Source organism: Saccopteryx leptura, chromosome 2 (genome assembly GCF_036850995.1).
Source record: "Saccopteryx leptura isolate mSacLep1 chromosome 2, mSacLep1_pri_phased_curated, whole genome shotgun sequence".
In the NCBI taxonomy this organism is placed as follows: domain Eukaryota; kingdom Metazoa; phylum Chordata; class Mammalia; order Chiroptera; family Emballonuridae; genus Saccopteryx; species Saccopteryx leptura.
Genome location: NC_089504.1, coordinates 4,022,002 through 4,041,061, shown reverse-complemented (window position 1 = coordinate 4,041,061; position 19,060 = coordinate 4,022,002). Strand labels below are relative to the sequence as shown.

The 19,060-nt window shown below is 51.6% G+C and overlaps 2 protein-coding genes across 2 annotated transcripts in view; one reads left to right on the top strand and one right to left on the bottom strand.

Annotated features, from left to right (window-relative positions):
• DDX31 (DEAD-box helicase 31) overlaps positions 1-2,077 on the bottom strand; it is a 72,236-nt gene extending 70,159 nt beyond the window's left edge. Inside the window, exon 1 of the mRNA XM_066366811.1 lies at positions 1,819-2,077. Coding sequence (XP_066222908.1) covers positions 1,819-1,914 — 96 coding nt within the window. The 5' untranslated portion in view covers positions 1,915-2,077. The remainder of the gene's footprint in view (positions 1-1,818) is intronic.
• A 341-nt stretch (positions 2,078-2,418) lies between these two features.
• Positions 2,419-18,809, top strand: GTF3C4 (general transcription factor IIIC subunit 4). The gene is made up of 5 exons (XM_066366808.1): positions 2,419-3,007; positions 9,206-11,032; positions 12,911-13,041; positions 15,037-15,125; positions 17,650-18,809. The coding sequence occupies exons 1-5, from the start codon at positions 2,645-2,647 to the stop codon at positions 17,712-17,714; spliced, it is 2,475 nt and encodes an 824-aa protein (XP_066222905.1). The 5' UTR covers positions 2,419-2,644; the 3' UTR covers positions 17,715-18,809.
• Positions 18,810-19,060: the final 251 nt, after the last annotated feature.

The window sequence follows — 19,060 nt, the reverse complement described above, 5'->3', positions numbered from 1 at the left end:
TTGAGCATGGGCTCATCTGGTTTGAGCAAAAATTCACCAGCTTGGACCCAAGGTCGCTGGCTCAAGCAAGGGGTTACTCGGTCTGCTGAAGGCCCATGGTCAAGGCACATATGAGAAAGCAATCAATGAACAAGTAAGGTGTCGCAACGCGCAACGAAAAACTGATTGATGCTTCTCATCTCTCCGTTCCTGTCTGTCTGTCCCTGTCTCTCCCTCACTCTGACTCTGTCTCTGTAAAAAAATAAAATAAAATAAAATAAACAAAAATCTTTTCAAATCCAGCATATTAGCCTACCCATCCCAAGTTCAGGCCAATGGCAAATTTGATCAGCATATTCATAATTCTCATTCAAAACACAAATGAAAAAGACGTAGATGCAGACACTTGTCATCACTTCGTTAATTAATACTCTTTTGACAGTTATTTCAAACACTCATAAAACCAGACTGTTATTCTATTCAACTCAACATTTCAGGAAATGACTCCTATATGTTCCCTACTGGCAAGTTCAGGATACAAACATCCCACCGACATGCAGCAATTCTACTGCACAAAATGGAGTCAATGTGAACTTATTTCCTTTTCATTATTGGCATTTACTAATTGCCTCTATGAGTCGGAAAATGGTAGTTTTTCTGTATTATTATCTCTTTTACTTCTCCCTCCTATGTTGGAAAAGTTATTGTTCTCATTTTATGGCCAGGAAAAGTAAGGACCAGAGAGCTTCAGTCACGTCCTCAAGGTTACAGAGCTAGTGTGCTGCAAAACTGGCATCTAATCCCAAAGTCTGTCCTCCTCTAAATCCCATGCTCCCAGGCTCTCCTCTATTCCCGTCCCCCCACCCCCACCCCCACTCCACCCCCACAGAGATGGGGCCACACCACTAGCCGCTTAAACACGCCTTACTTCCACGCCCGAATCCTAAAGCCTGTCACTTAAAAAAAAAAAAATCACCAAAGTGAATCCAGACACTGGGTGTTAGCTTCTAAGAATTCAAGGAATTTCAACTTCAACACACTGGCTGCGCTGAACTCTTGGCAATTCACTTTTCAACGGAATTATGTTTCTTTTCCAAGAACGCGCGCGCGCGCACACACACACACACACACACACACACACACTCACAACTTCCTTGGCAAGAGATCGCGCCCTTCCTGGCGTTTGAGGGAACGCGATTTTAGCACAGATTTATTTTTCTGTGCCTCTCCCCTTTTCCAGTCGATCCCCCCCCCCTCCAAAAAGAGTAAGAAACGGCTTTCGGCTCCGGCTCGGGTTAAGTCGAACGCTCCCCCCACCCCGCTCCCTAGAGAGAGAACTACACTGCTGAGCTGTTCTTTCTTTTCCCCCCTCCGTGGCACATGGATGGAATCTGTGCCATTTTTGAAAAGCACACCGACGAGAAATTTCTAGTTTCTAGTTCTCATTTTATTTATTTTTTTTTTGAAACAAACGGCCCTGAAAAGTCGAGCGAACAAGAAAGGCCGAGAGACGTCGACGGCGGGGAAGGGACGGGGCTGGACTCACGCCCAGGCGCCAGCTCCCACTTGGACGGGAAACGGGCCCCGACCCCTCCCTTCCGAGCCTGGCGAGCTCCCCCACCCCCACCAACAATGCCCTCCGCGGGGTGGTCCCGACCAGTCGCTCGGCGACACCTCCGAAGGCTCTGACTCGACCCCCCGCCCAGCCCCCTTAACTCCGTAAATCATCCCCAAGCCAGGCGGCCGCGGTCGGCTCGCCGCGGGCCCCCGTGCACACGGACCTCCACCCGGGTCAAAAAAAAAAAAAAATCCAACAAAACAACAAAAAAAAACCCTCACCCGCCTCGCCTGGGCCGCGCGGGCCCCGGAGGACGTCCGAGAGGCGGCCGCTGGGGGCTCGGAAAGGTTGAGGAGCACTCCGTCGGTGACTGCCATCGTCGAGAAGGAGGCGCGGCCACACGCGAGCAAACGGGGCACGTCCGGACTTGGCGAACCGGGACCGCGGCTCTGCCCGACCCCACGTGAGAGCGCGAGGACCCCGCGTAGCTGCCCGGCCCAGTCCTGGGGCCTCGCCGCTTCCGGGTCCCGCAGGGCCCGCCCCGCTGGGGCTCGGGGCCCGGCGCGGGGGCCGTGGGGGCGGGGCGCGGGACACTCAGGCCCGGAGGTCGTGCTCGCGAGGTTCTTTCGCTCCCTCCGGGGAACGATAAGAGGCCTTGCGCCACCTAACCAACATTTCCTTCTTTTGACCTCGAGTTACAGTTTCCTGAACAGTTTGGTAGCCCCGGGGGAGTCACTAAGGGCGGCGTCTGAGGCTTTGTCACTCGGGGAGAGGACCCTTGGGGTCTCCTGTCCCCCTGCCCCCTTCCCCCCCACCCGCGGGCCGAACCCCGCCGTTCCGGTCCCGCCCGCTGAGGTGGCGCCTTTTTTTTTTTTTTTTTTTTTTTTTTAGACAGGCAGCGGTTTGGCCACCTGGCAGAGCTGGTCGCCTAGCAACGGCGGGGTCCTTCCTGGCTCCGCGGCGCTTTGGGCCTGAGGGGAGAAAATCCGCCGCGGAGGGCGCTGGGGGGCCGGTGGTGGTGGTGGTGGTGGCGGCGCGGGAGGCGGCAACCGGACGGCGACGCGGGATTGGCGCGCCCGGGGATCCGGCCGCGGCCTCGAACGGGAAATGAACACAGCCGACAAGGCCCGGGTGGGGCCCGCGGCCGACAGGCCGGCGCCGCTCGAGGAGGAGGAGGAAGAGGAGGAGGAGGGGGGCGAGGCGGGCGGGAAGGAGCCGGCGGCGGACGCGACCCCCGGGCCCAGCGATGCGTTCCGCCTGCTGGTGACCCGGCGGGAGCCGGCCGTGAAGCTGCAGTATGCCGTGAGCGGCCTGGAGCCGCTGGCCTGGTCCGAGGACCACCGCGTGTCCGTGTCCACGGCCCGCAGCATCGCCGTCCTGGAGCTCATCTGCGACGTGCACAACCCGGGCCAGGACCTGGTGATCCACCGCACCTCCGTGCCCGCCCCGCTCAGCAGCTGCCTGCTCAAAGTAAGCCGTCCCGAGCCCTCCGGCCGCCGCGGCCCCGGTCCCCGTCCCCGGGGACTCCCCTCTGAGCACCCAGCGCTTAGGGTCGTCGTAGCGGACAAAGCAGACGCAAAGCCGTGCACGGCTCGTGCCCAGCGTTCCGGACCACGCACCCCTCCTGACACACACACACGTGTTTGTAAATATCTGTGAGTGTATCTGTATCTGTCGCCGGAGGTCCCCTCGGAGCCGGGGCTCCTTCGCCGCGGGTCTGGCGGGCCGCGGGCGCAGCCTCCTCCCCCGGGAGGTGCTTGAGGAGACTCCTCCCCCGGGTGGCCCGGCCCAGGCTGCTGGGCTGCCGCTGCTCCCATTGTCTGGGGCTGCTCCCGTGTCCTGGCTGGCTGGCTGGCTGGCTTTGTTCACGGTGAAGCCCCTTCTTCCTCCTGCTCTTCTTTTGCTCAGGAGGAGGAAAGTTCCTCCCTTTTCATTGTCTTTTAACTCTCCCAGCGACATGATGATGAGCGCGGCTCTCGCCCTGGGCGGATGGGCAAGTCTCTTGGGAGCGTCTACTCCACGGTTTTGCTTTTAGTGGGTGAAAATCTTACCGGGGTGTGGAATGAAAAGTAAAGCCCCGGCAATAAACGCAGTTCTTTAAAACTTCCAAGTCCAAGGCCTTTGTGTAGATTGAGTGCTTTCAGCTTCATATAAACCAAGTTTGCCTTCAGTAGGTTAGGGTTTCCCAAGTTTTACCGTTGTAGTATCATTTTCAAGTTCACTTTTTTTAAAGTAGGAAGTCGTAGCGTTCATTTTCATGGTTTAGAAGAAGTACCATATAAAAACGCGCAGTTTTAAAGGTCTGTATGTATATGTGGTCTGTCAAAGTATATATTCACTCATTCAGCGTTATCTGAATGCCACTATGTATCAGCTAGGCATTGACTTCGGTTCTGGAAATAAAGCAGTGTGCAGCGCCAAGGCCCTGCCCTCAGGGTGCTTACATTGTCTAGCAAGTCGTGAACAAATTCCAGTGTTCTATCAAGCGCTGTAGAGTTATGTATCTACATACAGAGAAGATATTTAGGTTTCAGTGAACTTTAAAAAAAAATAAAAACCTCTCTCAACTCTGCACAGCCATTTTAAATGCAGGAAGCCCACACCACTTTTTAGGACACCTAATTCAAGCTTTAAACGGACAGCTTGGTGTTGAATTAGATTATTGGTAAACTTGTATGACTGAGCTCTCTAAGTTCTTCTTGGAGAAGATATGAACAAATTGGTTCAGTTATAAACAAACAGGTAGACAGGTGCTGATGATGCTGTGAAATTTAGAAACGTGCCCTGGCTGGATAGCTCAGTTGGTTGGTGCATCGGTCCGAAATGCGGAGGTTGCCGGTTCAGTCCCTGGTCAGGGCACAGGCAGGAACAGATTGATGTCCGTGTCTCTCCCTCTCTCTCCCTTCTGCTCTCTAAAATCAATAAAATAAACATTAAAAAAAAATTTAGAAACACCGAAAGAGGTAGATACAAGGAAGGGGTTTCAAAAGGTGTATCCTCTGCTGAAAAAGAGCATACTATTTCTGAGGGTGTTCACATGTACATTAGCTAGAGAAAATGTTAAGTGTGTGTGCGTGAATACAGTAGAAATTTAACACTTTATCAGAGGGAATTTAAAGAAAGAATTGGGAGGGGAGGCACATGTGTCAGGTCAGGTTATCTGGTAGAGAATCTCCAGCTGTCCTAAGAGAAGGTAGTGTTTGGGTTGGGTTGGAAGGAAGTGTTTGGTAAGAGGAAGGAAGGAAATAGGGGAGGGAGGGAGGGAGGGAGGGAGAAAGGAAAGGGGAAGGGAAGAGGAGGGAAGGGTCATCCAGGTGGCAAAAATAAGGTGTCCATCTCACGCACGTACATATTTAAGATGAGTGTGATTTACTCTTGTTGGTGTAATGATGGGTCCAACAGATAGGCTCAGGTTGCTATGCTAGAGAGTCAGAGAAAGTAAGGTGAGGCCATTGGGTGACAGTGGAGGTTAGTCTAGGACGTTGGCTCCCATCTAGGAAACCCTAAGGAGCTGTTCAAGTTTTACTCACATGGATTGACCTGGGATGGTTCCGGAATATGACTCTGGCTGGACTACAGGCAAGAAGGTGATTGTTGGGTCATTATAAAATAGAGGTTAAGAGATTGGGCTTTGGTCTGACCTGTGGTGGCGCAGTGGATAAAATGTCGACCTGGAATGCTGAGGTCACCAGTTCAAAACCCCGGGCTTGCCTGGTCAAGGCACATATGGGAGTTGATGCTTCCTGCTCCTATCCCCCTCCTCTCCCTCTAAAAATGGATAAATAAAAATTAAAAAAAAAAGAAAAGAAATGAGAGAAATGTTAAAAACTAATCTTTCAAAAAAAAAGATTGGGCTTTGGCACAAGATAATAGATAATAAAAGGAGATAATAAAACTAATCTTGTTTAGACTTTTTGGAAGAGTAAATGCATATGTGTATACTTATATATGTACACAAATATACACGTAAACACATACATTACTCGGTGAGCACAGTTTCTGGCACATTGTCAATGCCCAAGATAAAAAACATGATGCAGACATAAGTATGAAGGGATAAGGGTCTGGACTAATGCTGTAGTTGTGGATATGAAGATATCCATAATATTTTTTTTCTTTTTTTGTGACAGAGACAGAGTGAGGGACAGATAGGGACAGACAAGAAGGGAGAGAGATGAGAAGCATCAATTCTTCATTGCGGCACCTTAGTTCATTGACTGCTTTCTCATATGTGCCTTGACTGGGGGGGGGGGGGCTATAGCAGAACAAGTGGCTCCTTGCTCAAGCCAGCAACCTTGGGCTTCAAGCCAGAAATGTTGGGCTTTAAGCCAGAGACTATGGGGTCATGTCTGTGATCCCACGCTCAAGCTGTTGAGCCCGTGCCCAAGCTAGATGAGCTTTCACTAAAGCTGGTGACCTCGGGGTTTTGAACCTGGGTCCTCCGCATCCCAGTCCGACACTCTGTCCACTGTGCCACCGCCTGGTCAGATGATATCCATAGTATTCTGATAGAAATTTGATCCCATCATTGGTTCCACAACTGTCCAACAAGTATTAGGAAAAATTCCTATATCTCACTAATAATTGACAGAAAGCTCGCCTGGAATCGGCGTCACCTTCCCCTTCTGTACTGTTCATCAATCAGCAGTTTCAGTGGCCTAGGACTGCCTGCTGAGTGAAGCTGAATTGTCCCTAGAGACCCTTGGGAGAAATCTGACGAAATGGTAGGAATGTAAAAAAAAGTCTGTATCTGTACTTTGACGGCTCTACCCAGTGACCATCCCTGGGGTTGTAAATCTACGCAGTGCTGCCCTGCTTGCCTTTGCTCTAACGAAAGTGGATGGTATATAATTAAGTAGTTGGCTGGGGGCAGGCCTCTGGGAGCTAGATTCTTAAGTGGGATGTGCCTTGGCCCTCTGAGTGTTCCTTTTAATTTGTTTACTATTTTTGTGATATGAAGAGTTGGGTGGGGAAGGTGTAGTAGGGTTATACAATACAAACTTAATATATTAGAAATTACTACACAAAACCATATAGAATTTCTCAATTGTTCCAGATTCATGCTGCTCTCAGGAATTCTGACCCTGGCTGGGGTAGCTCAGTTGGTGAGAGCATCATCCCAACAGGCCAAGGTTTCAGGTTCAATCCCTGGTTAGGGCACAAAGAAGAATCAACCAATGAGTGCATAAATAACTGGAACAACAATTTGATCTCTCTCTGTGTCTCTCTCTTCCTCTCTCTCAAAAAAACCCCAACATTCTTCCTACAATGAGTGGGACCAAGACTTGCGTGAACTTCCTTTATTTTATCCTGTTCCATTTGGGTTACAAATTCTGGAAGTATACTTTTAGCTCTATAGTAGCTTTTATTTATAGACATTTCCCTATTCTAATTTGTTACGTTATTGGATTTGGTGATGAATTTTATATGTGCCCTTCACTTGGTGGACTTGAACTTGCGTTTTACATACTTTTATTAGGTCTCATTAACATTTACTTACTCCGCAGAGAGTTTATAACCATCGTCATAGCCAACGTTGATTGAGCGCTTATTAATGTAGGCTTTGCCTGAGCTGACTCTGTGAGACATGCAGTGCTGTTCTTTCTTTGTAAGTGAGGAGATCAGGGCCAGAGGGTTACACAACTTGTGCAGCATCACAGAGCTGTTATGTGATAGAGCCAGGGTTTTCAGTAGTGCTGGGCTCCATTAGGACGGGTTACTTTTTTTCTTTTTTAACTTTTTTCTGTTGATATGAGGGGGGAGAGAGAGAGAGAAGCACTAACTCCTTGTCTCACTTAGTTCCGTTTAGTTGTGCGCTCACTGATTGCTTCTCACGTGTGCCCTGGGGGTCGAACCTGTGACCTCTGGTGTGCCAGGATGTGCCTTGGTTTTATCCATGGAGCCGCCCAGCCAGGGCCCATTATGTCATGTTTTAAATTTTCTACCTATACAAAGCTTTGGGCTTTTATTAGCATTATTTTATTAATAGGCTAGAAAGCTGCCCCTATAATTGGAATTTCTGGTTTATACTATTTTTCCAACATGTCCATCAGTATATCCAAGATATTGCCCTAGTCCCTTTTTTAAATCAAGATATACCGCCTAAGACAGCATTCCAGAGTATTCTTTAGGATGACCCCCCTCCCTCAAAAAAAGGTTCTTTTTTTTTTTTTTTTAAGCGAGAGAGACAAGAAGGGAGAGGGATGAGAAGCATCAACTCAACGTTGTGACACCTTAATTGTTCATTGATTGTTTTCTCATATGTGCCTTGACTAGAGGGCTCTAGCCAAGCCAGTGACCCCTTGCTCAAGCCGGCAACCTTGGGCTCAAGCCAGCAACCATGGGGTCATGTTTATGATCCCACACTCAAGCTGACGACCCTGTACTCAAGCCAGTGACCTCAGGGTTTTGAACCTGGGTCCTCAGTATGCCAGGTCTACACTCTATCCACTGCACCACCACCTGGTCAGGCAAAGGTTCTGTTTTTTTAAAGTTTGGATAACTAGTTAATATTAAGTCTATGGTAGCTCCCTAGCCAAGACATTTAATGTGTGCCTGTGACTCTTCAGGGGAGAATTTAGGGTAGTAGTGTTCTGTCTTACACACTTTAGGAGAAGTTAGTCATCCTATCTGTTATTGGACAACTTTGTAACTACCTTCATTTTATATGCTATGTATTATGTGGTCCAGCAGTTTCAGCAGGAAAAAGAGTAAGATTAGATTTTTCAGTTATACTGTTTAATCACGTTTTTCTACCCTGCCCAGTTTGCAGAGCGGCTTCTGTAAAAGGCGGTGGACACCAAAGGGATGGGAGACTGTGCTTCCCTTCTCTGTTACACTTCTCTGACACGGTCGGGACTTTTCTTGTTCTGTTGCAGCGGAAACCGTATTTGACTCGACCTCTGCTTTTTTTTTTCCTTCAGGCTTCCTGTCTATTAAGGCACTGGACTACTTTCTTTTGGTCATTTCTCTCTTATTCCATCTTTAATATTCCTTAAGAATCTTTTTAAAGAGCTTGCCATCATATGGCTAGGCACTGCTGATGACAAGCTTAGAAGAGGGAGCTGAGCTCAGGAGGCCTGGCAGGGTGGGTGGGACTTGACAGGAGGAAAGACATTCTGGGCAAGGCAGCCTGGGAGGCCGGGCGGGGCTGTTCAGGGACAGCAGGTATTGGAGTGGACATTATTCTGTGAATGGTGGAAAGCGGCTGGGAATTGGCTTTCAGCATAATTTGTAAGTGAAATTTCAGGTAGAAAACCTAAATTTTGTGTTTGTATTGCAAAGGTTATTATAAAAATCCGAGTATCTAACTGTATCAAAGATGCATATTTTCCTGAATTTTAACACCTTGTTTTGTGACCATTTCAGCTCAATGCTCTGTTGACTTAAGAGTCAAGTGCGTCTTTCATCCTTATGCTATGTCATTTCTAAGGAAAGGGGTGGGAATAATGGTGTCATTTAGCTGACCCCCCCTTTTTTAATTGCCGTTTTCTGAGTATATGCTCATTTAATTTTAGACATGTACTTGATCTTTCAAATGCATGCCATGCCAAAATTAACGGATACAAAACTACTGTAGATATTAACGTGACTGAGTTAATAAACCATAAGTAATCTATTTCCCAGGTGAAATACTTCTCTGATAGTTTTTATATCTCTTATTTTCAGGTTGGCTCAAAAGTAGAAGTTGCTCAGTGTAAGGAGAAGTTTGCCACCTCTAAAGACCCCACAGTCAGCCAGACTTTCATGTTGGATAGGGTGTTCAACCCCGAGGGGAAGGCTTTGCCACCGATGAGAGGATTCAAATACACTAGCTGGTCCCCTGTGGGTTGTGATGCCAACGGCAGGTGCCTCCTAGCAGCACTGACCATGGACAATCGTCTGACCATCCAGGCCAACCTCAACAGACTGCAGTGGGTCCAGCTGGTTGACCTGACCGAGATTTACGGAGAACGTCTTTATGAGACTGGCTACCGGCTCTCTAAAAACGAGGCCCCAGGAGGGAGCCTGGTGGACTTCGCCGAGTTCCAGAAGAGATACAGCATGCAGACCCCGGTCCGCATGGAGTGGTCGGGCATCTGCACCACCCAGCAGGTCAAGCACAACAACGAGTGCCGGGACGTGGGCAGCGTGCTCCTGGCGGTGCTCTTCGAGAACGGCAACATCGCCGTGTGGCAGTTCCAGCTGCCCGTCGTGGGAAAGGAGTCCATCTCTTCCTGCAACACGGTCGAGTCGGGAATCAGCTCCCCCAGCGTCTTGTTTTGGTGGGAATATGAGCACACCAACCGGAAAATGAGTGGCCTCATTGTGGGGAGTGCGTTCGGACCCGTGAAGATCCTCCCTGTCAACCTCAAAGCGGTGAAAGGCTACTTCACGCTGCGGCAGCCCGTGGTCCTGTGGAAAGAGATGGACCAGCTGCCCGTGCACAGCATCAAGTGTGTCCCTCTCTACCACCCATACCAGAAGTGCAGCTGCAGCTTGGTGGTGGCCGCCAGAGGGCCCTACGTGTTCTGGTGCCTGCTGCTCATCTCCAAAGCGGGTCTGAACGTGCACAACTCCCACGTCACCGGCCTTCACTCCTTGCCGATCGTGTCCATGACCGCGGACAAGCAGAACGGGACGGTGTACACCTGCTCCAGCGACGGCAAGGTCAGGCAGCTGATCCCCATCTTCACAGATGTCGCTCTGAAATTTGAACACCAGTTGATTAAACTCTCAGATGTGTTTGGCTCGGTGCGGACCCACGGGATAGCGGTGAGCCCCTGCGGGGCGTACTTGGCCGTCATCACCACCGAGGGCATGGTCAACGGCCTCCATCCCGTCAACAAGAACTACCAGGTCCAGTTCGTTACCCTCAAAACCTTCGAGGAGGCAGCGGCCCAGCTCCTGGAGTCGTCGGTTCAGAGCCTCTTCAAGCAGGTGGATCTGATCGACCTGGTACGCTGGAAGATTCTCAAGGACAAGCACATCCCTCCGTTTCTGCAGGAGGCCCTGGAGAGGAAGATCGAGAGCAGCGGGGCCGCCTACTTCTGGCGCTTCAAGCTCTTCCTCCTGAGGATTCTCTACCAGTCCATGCAGAAGGCCCCGTCGGAGGCCATGTGGAAGCCCAGCCAGGACGACTCAAAAATCCTGCTCGTCGACTCACCTGGGGCCGGCAATGCCGAGGAGGAACAGCAGGAGGAAGGCCCTTCCTCCAGACAGGTGACGAAGCCAGGCCCTCCGGACAGGAGCAAAGAGGGGGACCCAGATGACCCCACCGACGACTCGCTGACCCAGTCTGGAGAAGTCGGAGGCCGCGAGCCGATGGAGGAGAAGCTCCTGGAGACCCAGGGGAAGATCGAAGCCGTGGAGATGCACCTGACCCGGGAGCACATGAAGCGCGTGCTCGGGGAGGTGTACCTGCACACGTGGATCACGGAGAACACCAGCATCCCCACCCGGGGCCTCTGCGACTTCCTGATGTCTGACGACGGCTGCGAGGACCGCACGGCACGGGTAGGCTGGCGAGCGGCGGGACTGCGGAGACCTGTGTGAGGTCGTTGGTGGGCGCAGAGGGCGTGCTCGTGTCACTCAAAATAGTCCGCTTCGTCCTCTCAGTGGCCGTGAGTGATGCGCAGGGTTCGCCGGAGAGGCTTCCAGGCTGAGTCTGAGCGGCAGGAGGCTGTCCTCAGGAGAGCAGAAACCGAGCATGTCGACCTAGTCGTTACTGTAAATCCTGAGGTCCTCAGCCTGGGGGGCTGGTAGAGTTAGAATTTTAGACATTTTTCCTAATTGTGGCTGCTCATGAAACTTGAATACCATCGATATGTTGTGTATTTGTTCGTGTACTGCATGGATTTCTGTACTTGATACATAAAAAGGGTAAGAATTTTTTGTACCCCCCCAAAACCACTATTTGCCTGTGTGAGGGGAATGTCACCCCCATTGAGAAGGAATGGGTTAGACTGGCCAGTGGCGGGGCATGCACGGCGAGGCTACCGAGAGCCAAGAGAGGCGGCCCTGCCAAGCCGGCTTCGTCACCATCAGGGGGTGGGGCCTGTCTGGAAAAGGGACAGGTGCTTGTCCCTGCTGTAAGGGGTCATAATTAGAACTCTTAAGGCCAAAAAGTGCCAAAAGGTAATGGCTTTAAATCTATTCTAAATGACATGCAGAGTAAGTAGGTAAGACACCCTTCAAAACTTCAGTGCGCTAGTTTTAGTGAAAGGCAGGTTGGGAGGATTCTCCCATTAGAGCTTTTGTGGAAATGGATTAAAAATGGGTTAAAAGGACATGGTCTGCTGGTGAGAGAAGGTGGTTCTGAAGAGTGAGTGCATCCCAACAAAACAGTGAGGTAGATCAGTGTTCCCCGACTGTCCCTGTTGAAGTCGTGTGACTCTCACACCAAAGCAGAGAAAGGGAAGCGGAAAGTGGGACGATGCCTCACGCCCCCCCCTCCCCCCATCCCCACTCCCACAGCGGGTTCTGCCCCCCCCCCTCCGCTGCAGGGTCCAGACTGACTTGCTCAGGGGTCTGAGGGCCATCGGGGAAAAATATTATTTTTTAATCCAGATTACCTTTTTACTTTGTAAGCCTTTTTTTTTTTTTTTTTTTTTTTATAATTCTTGTCTGCATTGTTTTAGCAGACAATATTTTTTTTCTTTTTTCTACAGAGACAGAAAGAGTCAGAGAAAGGGACAGACAGACAGAAATGGAGAGAGATGAGAAGCATCAATCATTAGTTTTTTGTTGCGACACCTTAGTTCATTGATTGCTTTCTCATATGTGCCTTGACCGGGGTCTACAGCAGACCAAGTGACCCCTTGCTCAAGCCAGCGACCTTGGGTCCAAGCTGGTGAGCTTTGCTCAAACCAGATGAACCTGTGCTCAAGCTGGCGACCCCGGGGTCTTGAACCTGGGTCCTCTGCATCCCAGTCCGATGCTCTATCCACTGCACCACTGCCTGGTCAGGCTGTAAGCCTTTCTTGAAGAATAGACATTTGCACGATTCTACCAAGTCAGTATTTCAGGAAATATTTTGCCCATAGAGATCATGCTTTTCCTTCTTCACATTAGAGCGTTGTAAGTAATAGCCAAATGCTTTGTTTTCTAACAGAACTCTGAAGTCTTTGTTTCAGAAGCAACGGAAACAAGGCAAGTAACAAGATTGTAGTTTTCAGAACGGTTTTTCCTTCAGTGGCTACAGTTCACGCTGTTGTCACGGGTCCCTGATGAGTCGCTTTTACTCGGCCAGCTGAAGGTCTGGCCTGTTCGTTCCCAGCGCGGTGGAAATGCACGCCTCCTGTCTCGTGTACAAAGCCGCCTCACCGTCCGTTTCACTTGTGTCAGGATGCCCTGCACGCTACTGAAACGCGGCTGACTGCTCTGTCGTCCTAGGTGCTGATTGGCCACATCTCAAAGAAGATGAACAAGCAGACTTTCCCCGAGCACTGCAGCCTGTGTAAGGAGATCTTGCCATTCACAGATCGGAAGCAGGCGGTCTGTTCCAATGGCCACATTTGGCTCCGGTGAGTGGTTTGCAGTCAGACCCTGCTCTGGCACATCTTCCGTGCCGTGTGGCACAGAGACCAGAACGCCCATCCGGAATGCACAGTGCCCGGGCACAAGGTGGGGGAAGAGCAAACCTGGAAGGCTTCCCGGCAGTCTGACAAAGCCGGGCGCCCTTTCACAGCAGTTTTCTACTGCACTATAGATACAGGAGTTTATTCTGGGAATACTGGTTTTCTTTGAAGTAGCATTACATTTTTTTTAATTACCGTTACAGAAGTAACAATGGATACCTGTTACAGTGAGTGAATGAGTGAAGTGTAAATGTGCTCATGTACTAGGTCGAAGTCCTCCTCCCCCTCTGCCCTCGGTCTCACTCCACGAGCAACCCTTAGTGTGTCCTTACTTTAGGGACAGAGCTGGTCACTCTCTCCTCCTCCTCCTCCTCGAAGCCCTTTCATTGCCTGGCTTCCTGGACACAGTAATCCCTGCTTCTCTTCCTGCCTTGGGCCCTTCATTCTTAGTTCTGTCACCTTGATGTCTGTCTCCGGGCCGACTTTCCTGTACGAGCCATAGTGCCGGCTGTGGTGGTGACAGCAGCTGACGCCTCCTGCGCTCCATCAGCGTGGCCGGCCATCTCTGCACAGGACGCACGTCTTGGCTCCTGTGTTTTCACAGCGGCTGCACGGGGACACTGCGACCGTGTGCATTTCTGCAGGGGAGGACACTGGCCCGAGGAGGTCACGTAGTTTGCTCGGAGTCACACAGGCGGTGGACAGCAGAGCTGGAGCCTGGCTCCAGAGCTCCCAGGCGTCACCGCCACACCTTACCCTCTCGGGTGGGCTCTCTGAGGAAAAGTACCCATTTTTGCTGGTTCTGGTTAGTGCCAGAATAGTCCAGGCCATCTCTCCACAGAGACTGGGTGGGGCTCTCACACAGGTGTCATCTTTCTGCCTGTGCACCCAAGTCTTGACTCAGAGAGACCTCACAGGGAACCTCCTCCTGCAACTTCTTTCCTCTGTGTTTCTCTGCTCCTTGGCGGCTCAACTTAAGAACTGTTATCTTGCCCTGGCCGGTTGGCTCAGCGGTAGAGCGTCGGCCTAGCGTGCGGAGGACCCGGGTTCGATTCCCAGCCAGGGCACACAGGAGAAGCGCCCATTTGCTTCTCCACCCCTCTGCCGCACTTTCCTCTCTGTCTCTCTCTTCCCCTCCCGCAGCCAAGGCTCCATTGGAGCAAAGATGGCCCGGGCGCTGGGGATGGCTCTGTGGCCTCTGCCCCAGGCGCTAGAGTGGCTCTGGTCGCAATATGGCGACGCCCAGGATGGGCAGAGCATCGCCCCCTGGTGGGCAGAGCGTCGCCCCATGGTGGGCGTGCCGGGTGGATCCCGGTCGGGCGCATGCGGGAGTCTGTCGGACTGTCTCTCCCCGTTTCCAGCTTCAGAAAAATGAAAAAAAAAAAAAAAAAAAGAACTGTTATCTTTGGGGGACCCCCTGCTGACCCACCCCCATGGCTCCCCCTCCCCTGACGGGCCTGGTCCTGGGAGGGGCTCCGTGAGCAGTCATTGGACGGAATGGGGCCTGCGGACGTTGTTCCTGTTTCTCCTTGTCCCAGCGTGAGGTTTTCTCACTGCACTGTCCGCGTCTTACAGGTAGTGCTGGCACCTGACCTTAAAAATCTCTAACGAGCGTAACGTTTAGTGTAACAGGTAGTCGGTTTTTCTTTAACATAGCAGATATTCCTGCTACAGACGGGGACAGACTGTCCTCTCCCCAGTGCTGGGAGCATGCGGAGGGGACGGGGACGCTGCAGGGACCGCCTGCACTAGATGCCTGTGGCTCGCGCCCTGTCACCTGGCGCAGACGCCCCCCTCCCCCCAGGGGGTGGCACAGTCTAGCCAGCCTCAGAGGGAGACACGTCGCCGTGACTGTGGAGCAGTTTCTGCCCTTCGCGTGGTTGACGGAGTTCCTCTCCAGGTGTTGGCAGAACTGACGACGTCCCATCTTCCTTCTCTCAGGTGCTTTTTAACCTACCAGTCCTGCCAGAGCCTGATCTACAGGCGGTGTCTGCTCCACGACAGCATCGCCCGCCACCCGGCTCCCGAAGGTGAGTGAGGCGGCGGGCCCGCGCGCACACCACGCCGCTCTCCTGAGGGTGACCGTGAAGCCACAGCTAAGCAAAGAGCGGTGACCGTAGTAGGTCACGTTCAAGTCTGCGTCACATTTCAGTACGTGAGCTTGCTGTTCTGTCACTGCAAGTTGTTCATTCAAAAAACGCCCGGCGTGGTTTCACCCGACACATTTAGATGACACGGGAGTGAAACCCGTGAACGGAGGCCTGCCGGCACAGGACACGCGCGTTGCCACAACCAGGCTTTATTCTGGTTGGGCTGGACCCTCTTCCATGGCCCCAGGGACAAAGCCCACATTCTGAGATAACTCATGGAAATAAGATTATAGATGTGGGCAAGGAATTAGTGATGTAAATAGCCACGTGAATATCAGTGTATGACCTGAGGCTCTTTAACATCCCTTAAGCAAATGAGCGGCAGACAACTGTATACACGTTCTGGGGGAAATGGTCTCAGTGAGGTAAAACAAAGCATTCCGGCCCTGGCTGGTTGGCTCAGTGGTAGAGCGAGGGCCTGGTGTGCAGAAGTCCCGGGTTCGATTCCTGGCCAAGGCACACAGGAGAAGCGCCCATCTGCTTCTCCACTCCTCCCCCTCTCCTTCCTCTCTGTCTCTCTCTTCCCCTCCTGCAGCCAAGGCTCCATTGGAGCAAAAGTTGGCCCGGGCGCTGAGGATGGCTCTGTGGCCTTTGCCTCAGGCGCTAGAATGGCTCTGATTGCGGCAGAGCGATGCCCCCTGGTTGGCATGCTGGGTGGATCCCGGTCAGGCGCATGCAGGAGTATGTCTGACTGCCTCCCCATTTCCAGCTTCGGAAAAATACAAAAAACAAAACAAAACAAAAAAAAACCCAAAAAACAAAGCATTCCACGCAAAACCACGCACTTGTGCTTGGTCCTCTCCTAACTGGCTGAAGCGCTCCATCTCTGGGAAGTCGGTGTGTGGGCAGCTTGTGTTCTCACTTTTCATGACAGATAGTGCCATCATATACAAGAGGAGAGGAGAGAGTTTAATAAACCCTTAACGTGGCCATCAGACAACAGCCAGAACTGCTGACTGACAGCCTTTTGTATCTCAGCCAGGGTCCCTGAGCCCCCTCCCTCTTCTTAGAGGGTTATTTTGAAACAAATTTGGGGGAATTGATAAACACCCACTGAAAATTAGTATACTATTTCAGCAGAAACTCAGGGAGAGAGTGAAAGAAATGTAAAGTCAGACACCACTGCCAGTTGACTGAGTTGAGTCGCGCCCTCTCTGGGGAAGGACACCGGCGCTCTGGGCAGAGGTGGCATTCAGACTGTGGTGTCAGAGGGGAGGGGGCCGTGCCGGGGGGCGGGGCGGTGGGGGGTGGCAGGGGGGGTGGGGGGCAGAGAGCAGCCCCAGTGTAGCCAGGCTTTTCTTTCTTTTACTGTTACAGTACATTTATAAGAGAGTACTTTAACATTAACAATGTATGAGTGATACATGGTCTGAAAAAAATAACACCCTTTAAATCAGAGGTAGTCAACCTTTTTATACCTACCGCCCACTTCTGTATCTCTGTTAGTAGTAAAATTTTCTAACCGCCCACTGGTTCCACAGTCATGGTGATTTATAAAGTAGGGAAGTAACTTTACTTTATAAAATTTATAAAGCAGCCCTGGCCGGTTGGCTCAGCGGTAGAGCGTCAGCCTAGCGTGCGGAGGACCCGGGTTCGATTCCCGGCCAGGGCACACAGGAGAAGCGCCTATTTGCTTCTCCACCCCTCTGCCGCACTTTCCTCTCTGTCTCTCTCTTCCCCTCCCGCAGCCAAGGCTCCATTGGAGCAAAGATGGCCCGGGCGCTGGGGATGGCTCTGTGGCCTCTGCCCCAGGCGCTAGAGTGGCCCTGGTCGCAACATGGCGACGCCCAGGATGGGCAGAGCATCGCCCCCTGGTGGGCAGAGCGTGGCCCCTGGTGGGCGTGCCGGGTGGATCCCGGTCGGGCGCATGCGGGAGTCTGTCTGACTGTCTCTCCCTGTTTCCAGCTTCAGAAAAATGAAATAAATAAATAAATAAATAAAATTTATAAAGCAGAGTTACAGCAAGTTAAAGCATATAATAATAATTATTACCAAGTACTTTATGTCGATTTTCACTGTTTGGCAGAATGAATCTTTATAAAAGAACTTACTATAGTTAAATCTTTTTATTTATACTTTGGTTGCTCCACTGCCGCCCACCATGAAAGCTGGAATGCCCACTGGTGGGCAGTAGGGACCAGGTTGACTACCACTGCTTTAAATGGAGTAAATTCAGCTGTGAAACACTCATTCATGAACCGTGTCTTCCTGTTCCGCCCCCCACTTAGCTGTGGGGCCTCGGGTTTATTTAGCCCAGCCCTGCTTAGAATGCTGGGGCGGGTGCTTTGTCCAGGACACAGCTGGGACCAGAGTGCCCGTCTCCTGACACCGCAGTAGGGTCACAGCCCCTCCCACGTGACCTCCCTTCCCAGAGCCTGCGCTCAGCACTGTCTTCCTTTTGCAGATCCTGACTGGATTAAGAGGTTACTGCAAAGCCCTTGCCCTTTCTGCGACTCTCCTGTCTTCTGAGTGTCCCTGGGAGAAGTGGACAGGCGTGCGATCTGCTCGGGACCACGCTCTCGCCCGGGAGCCAGGCGCATGGAGGCCCGGCCTGCACGTGGAGAGGCGCTCTTCGTGATGACGGGCCGGGAATCCCCTCCAAACGGCATCCTCTGTCTCCAGGGGCAAGAGGGCGCCTGTACGTGACTGAGTGCAGAGAGCTGAGTCGTTTTGGATGAAACTCCGCCCCTCCCCTCCCTTAACCGTGAGGAACACTTCTATTTCAAGTGACTCAAGCAGTTTGAACAAACGCCCTATCATTTCTAGGAACAGAAGGATTTCTTCTAGAGACTTTGGATAAGGATCTTGCAAGCTGAGTTAGAATTTAACCCCAACCTTGTTGGAACTGCCTTGTGGCTCCCGAGAGCTGACCGTTCTGGTACGTGGTGTTCGGCGCACCAGCAGACGTCGTGTCAGCACGTGCGGACCTGCTAGTTTGTTCTCAACAGAAAACTGTAGAACTGTACCCCGCCAATTCCTGTTTGAAAGCATTTTCCTAAAACTATATATTTTTAAGAGGTTGAAGCCAAGACTAAAATGTGTTTTAATGTGTCAAAACGCCAGGTGACTCTTGTAAGTTAATGATTGTGACTTATTTTTAATGATCTCCAGTGTCCTCCGACTTCCTGCCCTAACTCCTCAGTCTGCACGAGGAGCGTTCCAGGTCGCCCAGGTCACAGCCCTGCTTCAGACTGAGCTGCGACAACCCTCGGGAGGTATTTATACACAGAAGAAAAAGAGTATTTTCTCCTTTCAGTATTAAAGCTTTGAGTGTTTCTAACGTTGGCATTTGCAGACGTTTCCTTTTGTCCGGTAGAGGCGTGTGCAGTCTGCCTGGCAGAGACTTCCTGGCCAGCGGCAGTCAGACGTGCGGATTCCCATGCTCTGATGCCCGGGCTCTGATGCCCGTGCTCTGCGTTGCAGGGGCCTTGGCCAGGCCGCCGAGCCCGGGCCGCCTCTCTCCACGGGATCCTTGGTGTTGTAACACAGGCAGCTTGTGGGCTGCTCAGAGATGTGAGATGTTAATTGGTCTTAAGGCCCAAAATAAAAAATAGCCATTCTGGACTTGCGGTGTTCTTGGGTTTTTACAGGAAGTACCCTGGGATTGGTGCTCATCGGACTGTCCCACGCGCAGCTCGAAGTGGGGCAGACTTCGGGGAGGCGGGATGGAGCACACCAGACGGGGAACCCCGGCTCTGCCTTGCCGCTATGTTTCCTGTTTTTATTTTGTATCCTTAGTGGAAGGCTGTCGCCTCCCTTCAGAAACACCTGCTATTTGGGTAACTGTAACGAGCGTCCCAGGGACTGGCAGTCAG